Genomic DNA, 17,131 nt, shown 5'->3' with positions numbered 1-17,131 from the left:
TCTGAAACTGGACTAAATGAAAATTAAAGAAGAAAGAATATGTTTTTGTCTGTCATATAGGACATTTTGAATTGCAATATTGATGCAAAACGCTACTACGTGAATGACAAAACAGAATGCAGACTAAACCAGGACATAAATAAGGAGTATAAACTATCTACAAACTAGGACTAAATGAAAAGAAGTCTAAAGTAGGACTAAAATGGGAATAGACCAAGGATAGATTTATAAAAGGCTAAACCGAAAAAGAACTAAACATGGACTTGATTGACTAAAAAAGGATTACAGCAAGGTCCAAACCAACTAGACTAAACCAGGACTAAACCAGAACTAGAACCAGATCTAATGAACTTGGACCAAACCCGTTCTTGCTCTTCCTATAGTACGTGTGAATATGCGATGTTTGTTGTCACGTTGTGTTTACATTTTCAGACTCCATCCCTCTGACCTCCAACCGCTAGGATTACAGAGCGGGGGTGTTCACAGCGTTTCTCAGGATTTTTCAAGTCCTCGAACGCACCGTGATATTCAATTTCTTTCACTCTGTTCTTCGTTGGTTGTGAAATGCTTTGAGAAGGAACAAAAGAGCTTTCTAAATCTGACTCATTTCATTCATTTGAATCAAAAATGTATAGTGCGGTTATGAATGTTATCGCAACTCACTGGGACAGCTGCCATCAGAGTGGGCTGCAGAACGCTCGTGTCTCCTTTACTTCCCTTCTTTATCTTTGTAGACTGGAGAGAGATAAAGATAAGAAAGGAGAAAGATCGAGAAGGAGAGGGAGAAAGAGCGAGTTAGTACATTAGTATACATTCATGAATTTGTCTTAAAGAAATTTACATTAAAATCCTGTTTTCTGGCCTGTACCTGATCAACTAATGTTTGCGGGGAGGAGTAGCCAATGCGACACCCATGGGAGACACACACCAGCTCCGCACTCAGCTCCAGCACATGGGCCAGGGGCAGGTACCCGATGTATGTGTCCTTCTCACTGTGAAAGGACAGGTACTCACATGGATGTATGCACCAAAGTTACACAACATATCATGGTTTTTGTATTTTGTATTTAGTGATAAACTATTGCATAGCCATACATCTTTATTATACATTATGTTCATTGTAAACCACAACAATGATCGAAAAGTAATAGAAACTGGTCCACTGACTTCCTGTTCAAAGGATTTAATTTGTCTGCTGAACCCGCCTCGATTTTCAGTTTTTTGTGTAGCAGGACATGATGATGATGATTACTCAAAGAAGATATATTATGCTTTAAGGCTCCTAGTATTAGCCTGATTCATCAGCCGGTATCATTTCGTAGAAACAGTCTGACCTCACAGTGTTAGAATTCGTTCGCTCGACGGTAGGCGGGTACTTTTTTCATTTAACCAATCGCTGCTATTTGGTCGTGACATATGTAATGTGCCACTAACGGGGCTAACTGGTATATTAAGCTTTTCCCAAATTCCGTAGGAAGAAGGGCAACAATGTCTTTCCCCTTGATAAAATTCACCAAACATTCTTTTTGTTCTGGCCTTCAAAGCTTGATCTTGGGAATCATTCACAACACAGAATGTATGGCTCTTCGCTGATTGGCTGGTGCCTGAACTCACATTTCTGGGGTTTGTGTGAACTGTCTATTGTATTCCGATTCCTGACCTATTCGCTGGAGAGAAATTAAATTGAGTGGAGGCACTAAATGGCGCCAGCCTGGCTATCCTAGTATTGAACTGTACAATAAATGAGGGCTGATTTGTTGTTTAAAACTGAGATTTTTAATAAATTTGTTGTGTCCTAAAACCTCTTCTCTCAATTATTACAATTATTTCAGTAATCTATTAGTTGCGATCTATCAATTTACTTGTTATAGCCCTACCATAAGTAGATAATCATTACACATTTTGTTCAGTGTAAATGGCCTATGTGATATTTTATAACCTTACATGTTTGACATAAAGGGCTGTGAGCTGGAATAGGGTGTAGACTAGTGACTCAAATGCAGACCACAACTGACAACACACATGGCACAACACAACATGACACAACTGAGTGTGATAATGATGAGGGAGATCCATTATATCGTGGTTAAAACCTGTTTGTATCTGCCCACTCACCAGAGGTTGGGGATGCGCTCGGCCATGCCCGTGATTCCCGCCAAGATGTTGCTATGGGAGATCATGACTCCTTTGGGTGCCCCTGTGGAGCCGCTGGTGTACATAATGACCGCGATGTCTGAGGGGAGAGGCTGCTTACGCTCACAAGAAGCTGAGGGGAATACACAGAACTGTTATAGGGCTGAGCTCACACTATCAACCCAGCATGAAACTTGGACATGTGCACAAATGAAACACAGGCCCAGAGTAGACACAATACATTTTATTCAAGTTTATAATATTCCTTCAGCCTCCACACACTTACTTTACTTTAAAATACATCATCATTGCAGATTGAATACCATCACTCAATCAATTAAGCTATTCTGGGAAAATCTTTGCAAACCTCTCCTCCATGAAGCTACATCCGCCCCTCCCTCCTCCCTCCTCTCTGTGTTTAAGGGTCTCTAGGTTCAAAGGTCACAGTAAAGACATGGAGGAGTACAGTGCTCTTCCTTGGTCTCAGGCGGGCATCGAATCTGTTAATCCGATCCAGATGTTAACAAGTCTAATTCACACGACCCACTCGACCAAAACAGGAAAACTATCTCACTATGTTAAAACCACATAGAGACACAACATCTCTGTAGCTGTGCATGTTTCTGTTGGTATTTATTTACATTTCTGTGGTAAACATTCAAAGACATGTGTATAATTTGTGCATTTTAAAAGGTGCACTGTGTAACCTTTCTGGAGAGGGGTCTACTTGTCTCCATAAGAATGTTACTGCTTTGCTTAAAATGTTCCATAGTATGGCATTAAATTGATCTACACCTGAAATTGAATAGATAGATGAGAAATGTATGCTATACTGTGGGACATTTTCAGAATAAGCAATAACATCTCCACGAAAACAAGCAGAACATTTACCTAGTGCACCTTTAAGGCTACTTTGTCATATATAAGCACCATGGACATTTTGACTGATAATTTGCTCCTCCCTTCTCCATCCTCTGCTCCATCTGGCCTTCTCTTCTGCTCCTCTAATCCTCTCCTCTGCATCTGCTGTTCCCTCTGACCCTCTCCTCTGCTTCATCTGACCCTCTCTTCTACTCCTCTGATCCTCTCCTCTGCATCCTCTGCTCCACTGGACCCTCTCCTCTGCTCCATCTGACCTTCTCCTCTGCTTCTCTTCTCCATCTGACCCTTTCCTCTGCTTCTCTTCTCCATCTGACCCTCTCCTCTGCTCCTTTGCTCTATCTGATTCTCTCCTCTGCTCCATTACACTCTCTCCTCTGCTCCACCTGACCCTCTTCTCTGCATCCTCTGCTCCATTGGACCTTCTCCTCTACTCCTCTGCTCCATCTGATCCTCTCCTCTGTTCTGTTTGACCCTTTCCTCTGCATCTTCTGCTCCATCTGACCCTCTTCTCTGCATCCTCTGCTCAGTATCCAACATATTATGATTAAAATACAGTTTACCATAAGATAATAAACATACCGTTCTCAGGCTTTGCTCCGAGCTTCTGAACAGCTTCCATATTGTGAACACTGACGCCTCTCGGGAAACCGGGCCATGAGGAGGGGTAGTCATCCACTACAATGATGTGCTGGAGTCTGGGCACTTCTATTAGGATGGCCTGGTCAAAACATAACATAACATAAAATAATACACTACAAGACTGACAAACAGTACACTTGGATTTAACCAAACTTTATTGATTCACAAGGGAAATGACTTGAACACTTGGTAGTCATTATTTTTGATAGTCTTAAGTTTGTTTTTTGAAGACTAGACTGAGGCAAATCTAACAACATTCAGACAGAACCAAGGTGATTTGCTATTCACAGATTCTGTTCAATGGAGCAAAACAGAGCCCTGCATTTTTGACCTTCTTGCTGTACTAGCCACCGTGTATTGAGAATTACAGATTTGTCTAGTAACAATTAGTTGGTTAGTCACTGAAGCCTTAATTATGAGAGTAGAAAGAAACATATATGAAAGCATGTATGATTGTTAACTCCATGTGTTGGTACCTTGAGTCTGGTTTCTAGCAGCTCTTTGCTCGTGATGATGTGAGTGACCTCTGCCTCTTTTAGACCGTGGGCGATGGCTGGACCTCCCAGAGTGGAGTAAAGGGTCACCACTGACAAAATAACATGAGAAAATGCACAAGTCCGTAACAGAATATTTAAACAGTTTAGAAAATGCCAAGTGGAATCATCTAAATAGGAAGCACTAAGACAGACCTCTATTGTAAAAAGTATGTGACAAGTTTGTGCTTTTCTAATTATTAGTATTTATTATTTTTGTATTATTTATGGCAAAAGTATGTATGTATGTATGTTTGTATGTATGTATGTATGTATGTATGTATGTTTGTCTGTCTGTCTGTCTGTCTGTCTGTCTGTCTGTCTGTCTGTCTGTCTGTTTGTGTATGTATGTATGTATGTATGTATGTATGTATGTATGTATGTTTGTTTGTTTGTTTGTATGTATGTATGTATGTATGTATGTATGTATGTATGTATTGTATGTTTGTTTGTTTGTTTGTATGTTGTATGTATGTATGTATGTATGTATGTATGTATGTATGTATGTATGTATGTATGTATGTATGTATGTTTGTTTGTTTGTTTGTTTGTATGTTTGTGTATGTATGTATGTATGTATGTATGTATGTATGTTTGTTTGTTTGTTTGTATGTATGTATGTATGTATGTGTGTATGTATGTATGTATGTCTGTCTGTCTGTCTGTCTGTCTGTATGTATGTATGTATGTATGTCTGTATGTCTGTCTGTATGTCTGTCTGTATGTATGTATGTATGTATGTATGTATGTATGTATGTATGTATGTATGTATGTATGTATGTATGTATGTATGTATGTATGTATGTATGTATGTATGTATGTATGTATGTATGTGTTGTGTATGTATGTGTATGTATGTATGTATGTATGTATGTATGTATGTATGTATGTATGTATGTATGTATGTATGTATGTATGTATGTATGTATGTATGTATGTATGTATGTATGTATGTATGTATGTATGTATGTATGTATGTGTGTGTGTATGTATGTATGTATGTATGTGTGTGTGTGTGTGTGTGTGTGTGTGTGTGTGTGTGTGTGTGTGTGCGTGCGTGTGCGTGGTGTGTGTGTGTGTGTGTGTGTATGTATGTATGTTTGTATGTATGTATGTATGTATGTATGTATGTATGTATGTATCTGACTTAGGATGCACTGATCCACCTTTTTCTTCTCCGATACCAATGTCGATACTTTGGCTTTAAATATCTACCAAGACTGAAATCAGAATTTATTTCCTTTAAACACAAACAGTGTATGTTTTTGTAACTGGTATTTATCATTTAAAGTGATTACAGAACACTTTAATACTATGAGATGTTTTCATGTCATTTTTATACCAGTTTAAAAACCAAAATGGGCTAAACTGAAATCTTGAACACCGATATTCGATCCACTATCTATCCCTCCAAATTTTCAATATCCAATACCAGTATCATATCGATTCATCCCTATAACTGAACCAAACTGCACTGCAAAAAAATACCTTCAAAAACAACTATTCATGTCAAAAAAAAAATCTTGAAACAATGTATAACTAACTTTTCCTTTCCGCCATTGTCTCATATAAATCCTTATAATATATATAAAATATTATTAGTCAACTTATACAAATTTTGATTGACTAAGACACAGTCAACTAAAGGACTTCAGCCCTGTTATATTAAAATGGTGAACTCTTGAGTTTTGTTTTGTTTTTCCCTCCTCCCTATATGTGTGCAGATTGCCGTATTCTTGCGTGACAGTTACACAATGGAAAGTCTGAGGCGTTCTTAGAGCAGAGCTGAGGTGCAGGGAGGGTGTGAGAGGACACTGGGGGTTTATGGGACAGGGCAGCGTGACATCATCATCCTGCGTCATCACTTCCTGCTCTGAGGACGAGTGAACGAGGCCGTGACACCTCCCACCCTGAGATATAAACAACGGGGTGGGCCCCGGGTTAGCTCAGACGCAGAGGAACGGAAAGAAGGGAGCGACTCCAGGATAAGGAGGATGGGACCGTGTTTCGATTATACAAGTTTGAGTTCTTGTCCTCCTGTAATTGAATAAACGCTGATAAGTTTAATGTAGGGGGTGTAAGAAAAAAACGATTCAGAGATGTGCCTCAATATTTCAGTGTGCTATTCTCATATAAATTCAAAGTGTGTCCTTTTCCATTTGCTGTCCTCATGATTTAAAAATACAAAACTTTATATTTCAAACTGTTTTGTTCTAATGCACTTGACCATTATATGCTATTGATAAATCTGAATCACAGTATATCATCATGTTGAATCTTAACGTATCGTATCGCCAGATTCATGGCAATGCACACACCTAGACTAAAGCCATACTTTGTGACATTTGGTAAAGCATAATATATCTCCATGGAGACAAGCATTACCTCCCAGTGTAGTATATAATAAGTAGCTGTTGAGGTCAAAATATGTCTACTGTGTACTGTCTACATCTATTTGGAAAGCATTTTCTAGCTTGATAATCAGGAAGGGTGCATTAGCATGCTAGTTGTCCTTAGCTTTAATGTCACGGCAAAACTCTCTGATTTCTGAAAGTTGTCAGAGGTGCTTATGAACTCATCGTGGTGAATAATTTGAATGCTCAGAATGCATAAAGTAAGTGAGGAAAAACTGTACAAAACTGCAAACCAACCTGCAAATGAACTAGTAAAAATCTAGTACAAAAACATTAGTATAGTTGATAAAGACACAATTAAAACCACAGCTTTGTTTCATACAGCAGATAAGATCCACATATTACCTTCTGCATGCACCACATACATCCACATATGCACAAACTGTCACACGCATAGTTTAGATTCTATAATGGGTTCACTCCTCCCCCAAGCCTCTGTCAACAGCAAATCCTCACGTAGACAAGATCGGAGTCCAGACCAGAGACCAGACCAGCGACCAGAGGACAGAGGCCAGAGGACAGAGGACAGAGGACAGAGGCCAGAGACCAAAAAACCAAAAACCAAAGACCAGACCAAGGACCAGAGACCAGATCAGAGACCAGAGACCAGACCAGAGACCAGAGACCAGACCAGAGAATAGAGACTCGAGACCAGAGGACAGAGGGCAGAGACCAAAAGACCAAAAACCTGAGACCAGAGACCAGAGACCAAAAGACTAGAGACCAGAGACAAGACTAGAGACCAGAGACCACACCAGAGACCAGACCAGAGAATAGAGACTCGAGACCAGAGGACAGAGGGCAGAGACCAAAAGACCAAAAACCAGAGACCAGAGACCAGAGACCAGAGACCAGAGAATAGAGACTAGACCAGAGACTAGAGACCAGAGGACAGAGGGCAGAGACCAAAAGACCAAAAACCAGAGACCAGAGACCAGAGACCAGATGCCAAAGACCAGATCAGACCAGAGACCAGAGACCAGAGACTAAAGACCAGACCAGAAAATAGAGACTAGACCAGAGAGTAGAGAACAGAGACCAGATACCAGACAATCCTGATATTGTCCTGCTCTTGTCCTGCTCTAGTCCTGCTCTAGTCCTGCTCTAGTCCTGCTCTAGTCCTGCTCTAGTCCTGGTTTAGTCCCTCAAACAGTTTCTATAATAAGAATTATAAATTACACAAAACACAACACCAAAGCACTTAAAAACAGAACAGAAAAACTGCTCCTATATATGAATATTACTAATTAATAATACTGCCAAATAACTAAGAAAAGCCTGTGTGCCATCATCTTAACAAGACTGTAGTGTTCCACTTGAGATGGAGAGAGGAAACACTTCTAATGAGAAAACTGAAAGGGCGAGCTGACCTTCCTCAGTTTACTGTAATGACACTGGACTAAACACAGAAAGTGATAATAAAAGTAAAATTGATAATAAAAGTAAAACAAGTAAAGTAAAACTGTCCATAGGGAGCCAGTTTTTTTTTTTGTTTTTTTTTTTTGTGTGGCCTTAAAAGGGTCATTAATGGAATCATATGAAAGTGTTTTATTTAAAATTCCATAAACATTACTTATCTGTGTCCCCAGATAAAAAGTAAACATGTTCAAATCAAACCTAGCTTTTCCTTAACAATTCAAATGCTTATTTATTCTACAAAAAGATTGGATGTGATGACCAAGTTACTGTCAAAACAATTATCCAATCAGAAACCAGAATGAGCCTCACACAAGTCTCTCACTTGGTTTCAATGCTGATATCCAGTTGCTTTAAACCTAAAAGCACTCTCTCTGATCTGAATGGCCCCTACCTAAACCCCAGCTCCAGCAAAAATCATGAATCAGTGCTAGTGAGGGAATTCTGGAGCTTCTGAGCTTTCACATGAGACATGGTCTGTACATATACGTATGAAACTTGTATATCCTCTATAGGTTTAGGCTACAAACAAAAACATAATAATGAACTCTAATCGCAACCATTAAAATTTAAGTTTTGATTTAGATTTTCCTCTATCTTTGTCAGATGTAATTCTTTTGTGTTTATATAGCCGGAGCATGTTTATGTTTGTGAGGGACTTACAGGGAAAGTTGTACATGAAGCAGGCCTGAGCAGCGATCATCCACTCTGCCCTCGTCTCACAGAAGATGGCGATATTGTTTTTGGGCTGTTGTCCCAAAGCCAAGAGTCCACTGCCAAACTGCCTCGCCAACCTGTGGGCCTTCTCATACGACAGCCAGCGGTACTGACCCAGGATCACCTGCAGGGGGCAACACAGAGGAGCAATTACTACTATGGAGCTCAACAGTGATCACCTCTCCAGTTCTGAAAGGACAGTTTCCATTGATTTTTCCTATGGACTTTTCAAAAAATGTGACTACTATCATCACTGCCTGTAGTTCCAACTAACTCAGTCCTTACGATGTGTTAAAACACAGCTCAGATTAAGTCTAATTTGAGTAACAGAGTTTCAGACAAAGCAGACTCTACAGTTAGCATCACACCCCCAGAGAATGTTAATGACCGCTGAATGTCGATCAGCTGCAAAGTGTCAATATAATTATTTTTTATTACTAATGCTATAATGCAATTAGTGAATACATACAGCCGGATATACAATTTATATATATATATATATATATATAAAGATATTACAGCATGACTGAGGAAAACATGGTATGTAAAGAGAGTAGAAGTTAGGTTCATACTGCCATCTACTGGTTATCAAGTGCCCATGCACCCAAACGGCCAGACTAGGTCAGTTACAGTGAAACAATGGCCCCATGTAGAACAGCTGAGACACGCTTCAGTGTAATACAGTGAGTGTTTCGACAGTGAGGTTTAAATGGCTTATTTTGATCAGTTTATAAGATTAGTGGGCTAAACCAGAGCTGATATGTGGTAATGTTGGCCAGCATAAAAACTACAAATGAATTGAATGAACTTTTTTTTTTTTTCACATAAATTATTATTTTTTTTAATGGTAAGATTTAAAAATTCTGTAATAGTAAAAAAGTGCCTTAGTTTATTTCTGCTCACTGGATGACACTGAACTTTTGTTTCATGTGAATTACAAACATTAATCATAAACCAGGTCAAAACATTTGCATTTGACAGACAAAGGTAAATATACTGAAAGTATTTACTGCAGAATGTAACAGTGACACACAATGTCCTAGTTCTCTTGTTTGGCCTTGCCTCCGCCCTCTTCAGATCCGCCCAGCTGATCAGCCTCACCTGGCCCGCCTGATCAGCCGGGAGTATATAAGCCCGGAGCTGCCACAAGAAAAGCGACCAGTGGATCCACTGCTGCAGTGAATCTAGGGCCTGTTTACATGAGAACGCTTGTGGGTAAAAACAACAAAATATTTTATTGGAAGCGCTTTTCATTTAGATAGCGATGGCGTTTTTAAAATGCAAAAATCTGAAACCACCCTCCAGAGTAGAAAATTTGAATATGCTCCGCCGTAGTGTTTCTATCTACACTGCCCAAGACGCAAAACTCTGGTCACACCTGCTCATGTTGCATACAGGTTTACGTCCCATACATAACCACCTAGCGTCCCCACCTAGCCACCTGGCATGCATACCCAATTCCACACACTTTTGAGTCATCGTACATACGTAGATTTTCTCCTGAAAATACTCGTCTAAACACAGAGTACAAAGTGAAGACGCGATGCCACTTTTGCATCTTCTGTTCAGACCGTCATCATATAGTAAACGTAGGCTTTTTTGTGTTATTTAACTTTATCTGATTTTTGTATACTTCAGTAATTTTTGTAATTATTATTTCTTTTGAGCACTTCACCATGCTTTCATTTTTGTTCGATGCCTGGTTTCTTTTTACATCCCCTAAACCCATAAACCCCTGTGGCACATAACAGTTACCATTCTGGTGTCTAGTGCACCATGGGGTATCTCAATGAAGATATTATTGGTTTGTCTGGAATATTCCACAGCATGACTTCACACTTACATGAAAACAAACCACCAGGCCAAGTTACAGGGCAAATCTGTGGAGACGTGACATCACTCACAATAAAAACACAATTGGCTCTGCACCACAGCGAAAAGCTGACTCACTGTCTCTTCCTCCTCTAACTCCATATATCTGTAAGGGGTTTTTGCAGAGTCACGCTAAAATTTATTTGAAATTTTTTTGAATATGTCTACAAAAATATTAAAAAACATAAAAAAAAATACAAATTGATAAGAATTAAAGATAAGACAGTGGACAGTGCATTGCAGGTGATTAACAATGACATAAACAGTTCACTTGATCATTAAAGTTTGTCTATTTCTTTACCTTCTTGAAGACTTTCCCATTGCTCTGTTTCTCGTCCTCTTCACAGATCACTTCCCTCGTTCCAAGAAAGTCCCGGTGAGGAAACTTCACTGCTGCGTACTCCAACATCTTATCCAGCGTGTCCACTCCAGGGTGCACCATCGTCAGTAGCCTCTTGGTGGCGCTTATGGCTCTGTAGGGTCCCTCAGGTCGCCCGGACACTGATTTGGCCTTGGTTCTTCTGGCTCTGTCCTCCTCAGAGCCGTAGTGGATTTGATCAGAAGAGGAGAGCATGCTTAAGAGGTAGGATGGTAGGAATGTGAGCACAGTGTACAATCCAACAATAATGTGGAAGAGTAAAAGTATCACAGGGTTTAGTTCATCTTTTAGCTTCATGCTGCTTCCTTTTTCAGTATTTTTCCTATAAGGGTTTCACTCCACTTTGTCCTGGTTTCAGTTATTTGTTTGGTGTCCTCTTCACCTGTAAAAACAAAACAAGATTGGAGTTTGATAAGAATAATAATAATACTGCTGTAAAGGAGCACTTTATCTTCGTTTCCTTCAGGTGTAAAGTCTGCTACATGCTTGTCTCCTTGGAGATTTTATTGCATTGTCTGTTCACAGGATGGCATTAAACCTATCTATCTCCATGGAGACAAGCAGGTGAGGCCAGGCCAAGTTAGAGTAAAGTGCCTGACAGATAAGTCTAATGCCATACTGTGGAACATTCCAGGCAAAGCAATACAATCTCAGACAAGCAAAAAGCAAACCCACAACCAGAAATGTTACATAATTACCCAGACCACCTTGAGCAATAGATACAGATTTGTGGGACCATGGAAAAAAATAGAAAAAAAAGGACACTGGACAGCCCCAAGCCTGGTTTTGGAGTTTGGTGACCCCTGCTCTAATTCACTTTCAGAACATGTCATACACAGCTGAAAATGTATGTTAGTATCTTCAATCATACATAAAGCTTAACAGTTGAAATATTAGAAATAGGATTATTTTTACTCATCTAACCTTAAACCAAATTACCACTAAACTCATCTGCAGTATTTTTTATATTTTTTATGGTAAATATGGCTTCTACTCCAGCAAAACAAACGTACACGTGGCATAGAGCACCCACTGGTATTCCCTTGTTATTGGTGAATATTTTGTAAATTCGATTAAGTTACTAATTCTTATTCAGCTACAGCCACTTCTTGAGAGGAATTTCTGAATGATTGTGAAACTGAAAGAATGAATCACATGTTTTTGCTGCTGGGTCAAAAGCAGAACAGAAAACTATTATTTGTCAGTGATCCCACACTGATTACATCCATTTTATTATTAACTCTGATTATAGGCACACTATTAAATGTATCAGTGTATGTCAGTCTCCATATCCGTAAAGGTGTACTGTGTAACTTTTCTGGGAGAGCGTCTGAGACCTGCTTGTTCCTACAGAGAAGTATATTGCTTTCCCTGGAATGTTCCACAGTATGGCATTAAACTTACCCATGTATTCTTTTATTCTCTTCTCACACAATAACACAGTTTTGACAAAGCACTAATATCAGATCTGGTAGTACTCAGTAACATTTAATTAAGTACTGTTGACAACATTAAATTATTTGAATATTTGTGTTTCTTGGACCGCTCCTTCATATACGATTTCATTTTTCAAATTTTTGTGGGATATACCAGATTTTGTGTAGCGCCACCTAGTGCCTCTGCTCAATTTCATTTCTCTCCAGCGACTAGGTTAGGAATCAGAATACACTAGACGGTTTGCAAGAATCCCAGAAGTTGTAGACAGCACACCAGCCAATCAGTGAAGAGCTGTGAAGCCATGGCATCAAACTCAAGCTCCCTATTGTGATACAGCACAACAGTAAACAAAGCGGTTGAGATGGATGTAGATGAAGCCATACATTCTGTGTTGGCAACGATTCCCAAGATCGAAGACTTTAAGCCAGAACAAAGAGAATGTTTGGTGTATTTTATCAAGGAGAAGGCCTTTTTGCTTTTCTTCCTACGGGATTTGGGAAACGTTTAATATACCAGTTAGCCCCGTTAGTACTGCATTACATATATCACGACCAAATAGCAACGATTGGTTAAATAAAAAAGTGCCCTCCTACTGTCAAGCGAACAAATCCTAATACTGCGAGGTCAAACGGTTTCCACGAAGTGAAACTGGCTGATGAATCAGGCTAGATTTTGTGTGTTCTTTTATGTTTTGTCCTTCCAATTAAATTTACTCAAATAAGAGCATAAGATCATGTATATCATTTGAAGTAAATTTAATTGGAAGGACAAAACATAAAAGAACACACAAAATTAAACTCTTGACTAATCTTGTGTGCCACTACCACTACTTTCTTGTTTGCTCTTGAGTATTATTCTGAAGTACAGATGCTTGTAGGTAAAACTCTTATTGGATAAGATTGGATATTGTATAGAAAACTAAGGCTGAACTAGTGAAGACAGAAGTGAGTGACATTAAGTGTGGAGGGGATTAGACATTGTGTGTGTGCGTGTGCGTGTGTTGAGAGCAGACAACGCATTGTATATTTGACCTGTTAATGGCGCCGTTTGACACAGTGACAGAAACATTGCTGCTATTCTGTCCTTACAATAGGGCTGTGCAATTAATAGTCCAGTAATTAAGATTATTTACATTAACTTAAGTGAATTCAAAGCTTCAAGAGCAGCTAACTGAAAAACTCATGTCTAGCTTGTGACCGTAAATTTATGTTTCACTAGCTAGGACCACGCCAACGACGACATAGTGCGAAGAAGTTTATTGATGATGTACGAAGCAAGGCAAAGATGGCTGGGTTGAGACTATGGGTGGGGGCTCCGTCTCAATCTACAATTGGCCCAGCCAGAACGGGACCCCCCTTGTAGGGGTCTTATGACTAAAAGACAAAATAGGGGATGGGAGGGTGGGGTCGAGTTAGCCGAGACAAACTGGGATGATGGGAAAGGCTGCTACATATAGGCTTCTGGGAAATTAGAGGCGTGGTCGAGGCGAGTTGTGGTTCGCTGGTGAGAGGAGAGGGCGGCTGAGGCGTGGTCCTGCTCCTGAATCTCAGTTAATCGTATTAACTACATGTATGTAGAGTGACCAGACATCCCTTTCTACCTGGGACAGTCCCAGTTTTGAGCCCTGTGTTTAAAACACTGAAAACCAGTGATTTGTCCCAGTTTTATACAGGAAATGTCCCAGTTGTCCCCATTTCTGACTAATTTGATCCCCACCAACAGTAAAGAGTTGAATTTATTTTCATTTGTTTAGCTAAAATATAGATACCATGCTTGAAAATGACCATAAGATGAAAAAAAGATCTCAGATTATGACTGACCCACAAATGAGACGAAAATGGACAATGTTACGTGCTCTTTTCACAGTTTTATTTATACCAACAATCCCAACCTAGGTGTGTTTTTAGTTTTTAATTCTGAAAATCTGGTCATCCTATGTGTATGACACTTGTTTAACAGCACAAATCAACTCACTTGTTATAGTCAGTTCAGATTGTGTTAAAATAAAACTCAGACTAGTCTAACAAAGCTACAGAGTAGTGCCTTCAGTTAGCATCACAGTGAATAATGGTTTGAGTGTCTCCCTTTGCTCGCAGGAGTTTACAATGAAATCGTATTTTAAATATTTTTTTCTTTTTCCTCGTGTTCTATAGCATCTGTAACTGTTCATTTGGGGAGAAATATTAATTTCCTTACCTGCTTCCCATGAACATAATAATTTATATATATATATATATATATATATATATATATATATAGAGCCAATCAATGAATGAATTTCATTGATTGGCTATACCACCTGTGAATCAAATGCAGAATTCTAATTGTATAAAATTATGTTGATGTAGTACTGCCACATAGGAGGGTCCATCTTGAACTAAAACTCCTCCTCTTACTTCTACCTGGCCCAAAAGCCCGCTGCTGCTGACACTGCTCTCTCCTCTCTGCAGCATCCTTTTGAGTCTCATAAATAAATGAGTTTTTGGCAGAGAGCTCCTTGGGGCTGCCATCTGCTCCATGTGGTCCCACTCATTGTTCTGTGGGTTGTAACACAAGAGGTGCCATGTTTGTATCAGTGGGAGGCACAGCTCACTGCAGGGCCAGGCAGATATTAAGGTATTGATTCTTTGCAGCTGATGTCATTAACAAGCCCTGGGGAGTAAAGCTAACCAGAGTCACAGCTCTGTCTGAAGCTCTGCTCCTTTAGTTTAATCTGAGCTTTGTTTTAATGCAATATGGCTGTAAAGAACCAACTGTCATAGCTGTAACTACAACAGGTAAATTGATTTTTGCTGAAAATTGAACCCCTAAACAGAGGCATGAAAATGTGTTTGAATCATTTTGTTTTAATTTTTTTCTTTAAGTTTTCAGACGGTCTAAAAAACTTATCAGGCAGTGTTTGTTAATGTGTGCATTGTGTCACAAGGGTCACTGCTGAACATTCTTCCATAGACATACATGCAGACTTTTATTACTCATAGACACAAACTAACTAGCCTGATTCAGCAACCTTCTGACTTTGCAGCATTAGGATTTGTTCGCTCGACAGTAGGTGGGTACTATTTTTTTTTTTTAACCAATCACTACTATTTGGTCATGACGTATGTAATGCACCAAATACCGTAGGAAGAAGGGCAATAACGTCTTTTCCCTTGATAAAATTCACCAAACATTCTCTTTGTTCCAGCTTTAAATCCTTGATCTCAGAATCATTGCCAGCACAGAATATATGGCTTCATCTAAATGCATCTCGACCACTTTGTTTACTGTTGTGCTGTACCACAAAAGGGACCCAGAAAGGAACGTGAGTTTGACATCATGGCTTCACAGCTCTTCACTGATTGGCCATTGCACTGTCTACAACTTCCGGGGTTCTTGCAAACCCTCTAGTGTATTCTGATTCCTGTCCTAGTCACTAGAGAGAAATTAAATTGAGGTGGCACCAGCCTGGCTACAAACTAACTACTTAAGTGTTGCAATCTGTTATTTATTTATAACAGCTCATATTTTTGTTAATAGTATTGTACATTTAAAATATGTGTTGGGGGGTAATTCTGCTTTATGATTTTGTTACAGTATTATTGTCTATATTATTTCGGCACAGGCCCAGTGACAGAAATTTTGGGGGCCTGGGGGAAGAAGCCTCACATGGGCCCCTCTCTAATACAAATTAAAAGGAATAGTGTCCAATTCTGGGCCTCTAAGACCCTGATGCCTGGGACAACAGACCCCTTTGTCCCCCCCGTTGACTCCCTGCTTTAGCAATATGTCACACTTCATAATAATTTCATAATTTCTCTAAAGAACCATCTTATTTGTTTCTTAAGATCCTTATATTGCAATATGTCACTTATGTAAGCCGCCAACCTCAACTTTAGCCTCTTATTGGTTATAAACATTGCTTTAAACTTGTACAATTTCTCAACAACAGCTTTCTTTCTGTGTACCATATGCAGATCTGTAGATATGGTGTAATATTGAGTGCATTGGTAGACGTGGTGGGGTGAGTGGGCACAATCATGGCTTCCTCATAAGAACAAGTGAATGGGCCTTTGTGTTCTCACTCAACAGGCTTAAGTCTTACACAGCACTCTGCATGACCACTATGGGGCAACTATATGCTCCCAAGGGTCAGTACTGGTACATGCGTGTAGTCCAGTTTAGTCCCACTAACCATCACCCATCCCATTTTCACAGTAACACTCATGAATAGTGTATTTTCACAAGAAGAATATACGGCCTCCTTCCTCACTATGACCAATATTGAGTTACGATTTACCTTATATAAATATAACTGATTTTCACAACTCTCAGAGACCAGAGCAGAGTTTTGCAATGATGGTAACAACGAGCATGCTAACACACACTTCCAGATTATCGGACAAATCGGATGTGAATCAAGTACAATGGTAAATCTGGATTTGTCAAATTGTTTACATTTTTAAAAGCAGTTTTTCCACCTTCAAGGCACATACACAAGACAATGGGAGGGTTAAGTGTCTTGCTCAAGAACACAACAACAGTATTCATCTGTGGGAGCTGGAACAGCCAACCTGTGGGCCTGACCACTCTACCGACAATGTTTGCGTCGAGAGCAGGATTCGAACCAGATTAGTGGACAAACACTCACCAACCTCGCTCAGTTAGGGGTGTTCCACGGTTCATTTTGGCAAAAGTTGGTCATCTTCATTGGTAGACCTACAAGGGAA

The 17,131-nt window shown here is 39.5% G+C and overlaps 1 protein-coding gene across 1 annotated transcript in view; it reads right to left on the bottom strand.

The window, feature by feature from the left end:
• Positions 1 to 17,131, bottom strand: part of LOC110154558 (acyl-CoA synthetase long chain family member 3) — a 30,295-nt gene that overhangs the window by 11,024 nt on the left and 2,140 nt on the right. The window contains exons 2-8 of the mRNA XM_020918555.2: positions 10,908 to 11,367; positions 8,681 to 8,858; positions 4,131 to 4,240; positions 3,595 to 3,733; positions 2,116 to 2,266; positions 869 to 992; positions 664 to 735 (exon numbers count right to left, since the gene is read on the bottom strand). Coding sequence (XP_020774214.2) covers positions 664 to 735; positions 869 to 992; positions 2,116 to 2,266; positions 3,595 to 3,733; positions 4,131 to 4,240; positions 8,681 to 8,858; positions 10,908 to 11,282 — 1,149 coding nt within the window. The 5' untranslated portion in view covers positions 11,283 to 11,367. The remainder of the gene's footprint in view (positions 1 to 663; positions 736 to 868; positions 993 to 2,115; positions 2,267 to 3,594; positions 3,734 to 4,130; positions 4,241 to 8,680; positions 8,859 to 10,907; positions 11,368 to 17,131) is intronic.

Source organism: Boleophthalmus pectinirostris, unplaced genomic scaffold, assembly GCF_026225935.1.
Source record: "Boleophthalmus pectinirostris isolate CB_2022bp ecotype Guang Dong unplaced genomic scaffold, ASM2622593v1 HiC_scaffold_9, whole genome shotgun sequence".
In the NCBI taxonomy this organism is placed as follows: domain Eukaryota; kingdom Metazoa; phylum Chordata; class Actinopteri; order Gobiiformes; family Gobiidae; genus Boleophthalmus; species Boleophthalmus pectinirostris.
This window is presented reverse-complemented; position numbering and strand designations above follow the sequence as displayed.